The 6,111-nt window shown below is 38.7% G+C and overlaps 1 protein-coding gene across 5 annotated transcripts in view; it reads left to right on the top strand.

Annotated features, from left to right (window-relative positions):
• Positions 1-4,932, top strand: part of LOC109856776 — a 17,825-nt gene extending 12,893 nt beyond the window's left edge. For 4 of the 5 annotated variants that reach the window (XM_020432423.1, XM_020432420.1, XM_020432421.1 and 1 more), the window contains 4 exons: positions 2,883-3,215; positions 3,307-3,539; positions 3,695-4,045; positions 4,164-4,932. In XM_020432423.1, the coding sequence (XP_020288012.1) occupies positions 2,883-3,215; positions 3,307-3,539; positions 3,695-4,045; positions 4,164-4,395 (1,149 nt within the window). In that variant the 3' untranslated portion in view covers positions 4,396-4,932. The remainder of the gene's footprint in view (positions 1-2,882; positions 3,216-3,306; positions 3,540-3,694; positions 4,046-4,163) is intronic. The other variant, XM_020432424.1, reaches the window with a different exon arrangement.
• The last annotated feature ends 1,179 nt before the right edge of the window (positions 4,933-6,111 follow it).

Genomic DNA, 6,111 nt, shown 5'->3' with positions numbered 1-6,111 from the left:
TGTGTGTGTGTGTGTGTGTGTGTGTGTGTGTGTGTGTGTGTACATATATATATATATTTAAGCACATTCTCTGCACAACATCCTGCAAACGGCTCTTGCAACCGACTTTAATTCATTCATTCATGTTTGAAATAATATTTATTTTTAACGAATTGTGCGTCGTTGTGATGCGAATCGGAATTTTTTTTTTTTTCTCAATTCCGTCATCGCCATTTTTAGCTCTCGCGGAATAATATCGCATTCGATGCGCGATAAAAGCAACGGTATAATATACATTTGACCTACCTGGAGAGATCGCGGACCGAAATGGCAGTCGCGGTCTCTCCTTTATTCCACTTACTCGCTCGCGTCGAGGTGTCGCACATCCTCCGACTCGTTTTATTTTTTTTTTTTTTTTTTTTTTTCCCCACTCCTTTGCGGGATTGTGCGTGCTATCGGCGTGCTCCCCTCTCATCTCTCGGGTAAAGGATAAGATTCCCCGGTAGGATCAGATGATGCGCGCGGCATAAAAAAAAAAAAAACAGATCGCAACGCGATCCGACGATATTTTTCTACGCCGCATCCTGTTTTCGAGATGTTCCATCTCGTTTTCGTTTTGCCGCGCGCGCATGTACGATATTATATATATACAATATAGTCGCTGTTATTGAGTTATATACGCGCATCGGTTTTTGTTCCACTATCTTGATACACTTAGACGACTTAGTACTGTCGCTGAGCTGAAATTAGCGAAATTCATGTTCTCACACCGTGGAATTATTTTACCCGGTAATAAAACTCGGCTGTATGTATTATCAGCAGGTTTCCAACCGTAATCCCGTTCCTCCCGTTTTTTTTTTTTTTTTTTTTCATCCTCGTGCACATGTAAATAAGAAAGCTCCGGTTGGAAAACCCTAATGTTCTCGGCAGTTTCGTCGGAGCGTTCATCAACCTCCCTAGTTGGCGTTCTCGCGCGCGGCCTCCTGCAGGTTGACCTACAATGCGGCTGACCGGCCATTGCGCTAGACACAGAACTAAAAAAGCAGCAGCGAGAAGGAGTGTCGCGTTGTGTGCGTCATCGTCGGTCGGCATCGTGCAACACGCTGCGAAGTTACGAGCTAGAAAGAACAGAGACGGTGATTGTCAATGACGCGTTTGTCAATGCGCAAAATTTATTTTCGAAACATACATCATTCCCCGAAGAGAAGGAGGTTTCATTCCGAAACAACGTTTCTGCGCGGAATTCGAGATTCTCCGCTGAGAATCAGCTTTCAAAATTTCATGAAAATGATACGACGACGACGTTCTCTATTTCGCCGTACGTTTTTTTTTATTCGCTCACAAATTTTGTATGCATGTGCATAACGAGTTCTATAGCTTCACAATGAGCGACCATGAGCGACGACGCCGCTCACTGACTGAGCACTGAACTGGAGTACCGTATATAATTCACGCTCCGCCGTTTGTATGTACAATAGTGCATACAAAAAATGCGACGTGTTTCGCGGACGCCATTGAAGCGTTAGAATATCTCAAATAGACAGTCGCGCTTCTTTATATTGTAAAGTGAGTGGTCGAACTATCTAGTCTCGCTATCTGACTACTAATCACCACTTAACGACGACCGTCGCTATTTCTTCTTCTTTTTTGCGAGTCTAATTATTTACATTGAGAAAGACCTAAAGGTCGAAAGCTTTGTACTGTACAGTTTATCGCAATAAACTAAATTTTTGAACACACACATTGACATCCGTGTCTGCTCCGTACAGCCATACATTTATTGTAAAGGTCAAATCTGATTGCACAGATAGTTGGCCCCTATTATTCCGAGCAACTTTTGTCTGAACCATTTTTCCAGAGCATGCACAAAAATCGAGATATATGGCTGTTGAGATTAAAAAGGTCCACCGTGTATATATCTGTCTTAATAAGAATTTCTGGAGCTGATTATTTCAAACTTCATTAAATATTAACAATTAAAATCTTATTGAAGCTCGTAAAGTTACTAAACTAAGAAATATATTACGGTCATCCGAGCCGATCGCAGGATGTTGTGCGGAAAACTGCGTATATATTATATATATATATATATACAGGGTGTCCCAGAATTGCCGTACAATCTCTCGTAGGCAGATAGAAGGAATAAAACTGAGTCGAAAAGTCCTGAACCATTTTTTTTCTATTATTTATAATAAAGGAGTAAGTATTGAGTAAATCAGGTTAATCAGCGCAGACCTTTAGCCAGGCACACGTCAGTGAGCGCTCATACACACCAGGCGCGCGGCTCACTAACGTGCGCCTGGCTAAAGGTCTGCGCTGATTAACCTGATTTACTCAATAATTACTCTTTTATTATAAATAATAGAAAAAAATGGTTCAGGACTTTTCGACTCAATTTTACTTCTTCTACCTGCCTACGAGAGATTGTACGGCAATTCTGGGACACCCTGTATATATATATATATACGCAGTTTTCCGCACAACATCCTGCGATCGGCTCGGATGACCGTAATATATTTCTTAGTTCATTAAATATCAATAATAATAATAAATAGAGATATAATAAATAGAGAATAGAATATAATAAATAGAGAGAGTAACGAAACACGGAATAATAAACGAAACAACTCTTGTCTACTTGCGAGAGGTTCTCTCAGAGGCATTTCACAGATATTCGCCCGTTTGGTCGAGAAATCCCGTGACTCCGTTTCTCGTGATTCCGTTACTCGAGATATACGAAAATTATACGGATTCTCGAATTAGATAAAGAAACTATACGCATTATTAGGTTTTTTCGAAGATATTTTCTCAATTTTGTTCGACGTGACGAATTTTTTTGACGCAAAGCGTAAGTCGTAGTTAATAGAACTCGATAATTTGTTTTTTGTTTTCTGTTTTCGAAGGCCGAGCGAGACAAGTTGGAGGAGGCTCGAAGAAATCTGGAGATACGCCTGGAGAGTTGCGAGACGGAACTACGCGGCAAGGAGGACGAGCTCTTCCTGCAGTTGGAGAGAAGTCTACGACTGGAAGAGGAGATCGAACGAGCAAAAATCGAGAGGGACAGCTACATGGAGGCGCGAGATCGGTTGGAACAGCAACGGGAATCGGCGTTTAGACGTTTGCAGATGCAGCTCGAGCAGAACGAGATCACGAGGCAGAATCTCGAGAGAGCGCGACAAGATGTGATCCGACAGGCCACGGTTATTCGCGCCGAAAGAGACACGTTGGAGAGAGAGGTAACAGCGAATAGTATTCTGAATTTTATTCGTCTCTTTTTTCGATCCGCTTATTGATTCGTTCCGTCGTTCGTTTTTTTTTTTTTTGCAGAACGAGATGCTGCGACAAAGACTGAGAATGGAACAGGACGAGCTACGCGGCGAACGGCGTCGTCGAGAAGAAGGCGTCGCTGCGCTAACGAGGGAAACGATCGCGCTCAAGCACGCGACGCGACATTTGAGCGCCGCGACGTTTCACGCGACTTCCTGTCGGAATCGTCGTCGATGCTCCATCTGCATGTACGCCAGACGCACTCTGGCTGGCGTCGACAGCTATCACGACAAGTATGTGATGAATAAACTATAAAAAAAGAAATTCTCTCATTCCGAGAAGAGAGAATTGCGCAAAAATTTTTTTTTATTACAATTCACGCGCGTAAATTTTTTTTTAAATATTCTAAGACTAAAACTTTGAACCGACAAAACGAATATTATTTTAGGAACTTTGTTGATTGCAGTGGAAATCTTCTGCAGTGCCTTCAAGCACCTTTACAGGATATTCGCGGTTGGTTGCGACCCAACAGCGCGACGTCATCATCCGCCAATTCGTCGCGAGTACCGCGACTCGATTCGTCCATAGCCGATCGCGAGATTTGCTACATCGACGACTCCAGTGTTGACAGCAGCAGCAACGGAAGTACCAACAGTCGCAGTTGCAGCAGCAGCACAAGCAGCAGCAACAGTGGTTACGACGACGAAGCATATCCGAGCACTCCGATAGCTGAGCCTTCTCTTTCCTCGGCCACATCAAGTGTTCCACATACAAATAGAGCTTTTTCTTCGGATTCAGGGTTTGTTTTTTTATTTGAAGAAAAAAACATTGCTAGAATAATAGCATAGTCTTGTTCGAAAATATCGAATGCGCTCATTTGTTTTTTTTTGTTTTTTTTTTTCTATCATTATTTATAGGTTTTCTTCCGAGATAGGGGATCGTAGATCGCGATGTTTCGACAACAGCAGCGGTAAGAGCAGAAACATGAGCGAATCGTTGGACGGCAACGAGGACGATCAGGGTGCGTCCGGAAGAGACGGGCTCACTCGCTCAAGATGGACTTCCTCTTTCCGCAGACTGCTCGGACGAAAGTCCAAGAGCAAGCTCGATCGGTTTTCGGGAACGGGCAAGACTGACGAACCGCGTTGAAATTAATTTTTACCAAATTTATATAGAACTTCGTCGTAGATATCATCTCTTCCCGTCCTCTCTTCTTTTTCATAGCGAGTTTCACGCGCGAGAACGAATTACATAGATCTTACTTATTTCGAAAGCGAACAATCGCTTACCGATGAAATTTATTTGAGTTTTTCTAGAGTTCGGAGAAGATATTAAAAAAAAAAAAAAAAAAAAACTGCCGAGATTCGCGTATTAACTCTTTCGAAAATTAAAAAGAGACACGAATTTAAGGATTTTGGAATTTTGGAATATCTGGGACATTGGGGATCACAACTGACGTAATGCAAAGAAGCAATAATTCCACCAGGAATCACAAGTTTATTTTTTCCAAGACGTTTCCAAGAGGTTTCTTTGATGCAGATTTATTTATATATAATAATAATATTATATATTAATAATAGTAATGCAAGAGGAAGTAAAAAAATTTACTACCAGAAATCACAAGTTTATTTTTTTCAAGACGTTTCCAAGAGGTTTCTTTAATGCAGATTATTTATATATAATAATAATATTATATATTAATAATAGTTACGTAATATAACTATTATTATATTACAAATAAACTGTTATTAATATAATATATCAATAATAAACTATTGTTGATATAATACTATGTTAATAATAGCTTATTATATTAATAATAGTTTATTGTTAATATGATACTATATTAAAAGTTTAATATATTTTAACTTAACTTAATTTGAGACTGCATTGAGAAAACCGCGATTTTAATCACAAAACATTGCAAATGATGAACCGTGATGAGAATCTCTTGAAAAAAAATAAAAAGGGAAACAATGTCTGAGAATTTATTCTCTTCTTTTCTCGCGATGCATTTAATAATCTTTGTAGTAAAAGTGTCGTTTCCCAGAATCCAGAATTCACAAATCTCAAGAGTCCGAAACCTCAAGAACTCCTCTATTATATAGGAATTGAAATTTTTAGCGAGTTAGAAAGGATTACAATATTATATACATGAATAGAATAATATATAGTAATTATTGATCGATCGAAAGAGTTTTAATTTATAGATATTTATTAGCAAATTGTATAGATATGGGTTTTAAAGGTAAATGCGATTTTTACGAGAAAAATTCGATTCAGATATGTATTATAACGATTAAGGAAAAGAATGTTATTGTTTGCATTCCAAGGATTTTTGCAATTTGTATATTGTTACAGTTTGTTGTTATTCACGGCGACTGTTATTATACTTGCCAAAGAGAGAGAATATTCCTATCGAATTTTATTGCGAGATCGGCATCAAGTGTATGGCGTTTAAGAAATTTTAAATTTGTGACAATTTTTTTTGTCTCTTACCGTTTGTCAACGTTTGTTTCATAGTTTACGAGTTTATGATTGCGGTTTTTTTTTTAAGTGTACGTATAGTAAAAAAAAAAGTGAAGCACGGTGAAAAAATCGGACCAAATTACAAAGATGGCGCAATCCTGTTATAATGATGTTGGAAAATGTAGGAAATTTCAATTATATATTGTGGATATGCAAATACAATCACGAATAAACTGTGTCCATCGCGTTCTTTGATATTTTCCGAATCTTTCTCTCCTTCCTGTTAAAAATTTTACAATTGTCAGTATCACATTTTTATTATTTTATCAAATAATCTTGATAATTTTAAAATTAACAAGAACAAAACGTGATTAATCAATGTTTTCGAGCAATTCG

This window comes from Pseudomyrmex gracilis, unplaced genomic scaffold, assembly GCF_002006095.1.
Source record: "Pseudomyrmex gracilis isolate BER0280 unplaced genomic scaffold, ASM200609v1 scaffold_135, whole genome shotgun sequence".
Taxonomy (NCBI): domain Eukaryota; kingdom Metazoa; phylum Arthropoda; class Insecta; order Hymenoptera; family Formicidae; genus Pseudomyrmex; species Pseudomyrmex gracilis.
The sequence above is the reverse complement of the archived record's forward strand: the minus strand, read 5'-3'. Positions and strand labels throughout refer to the sequence as shown.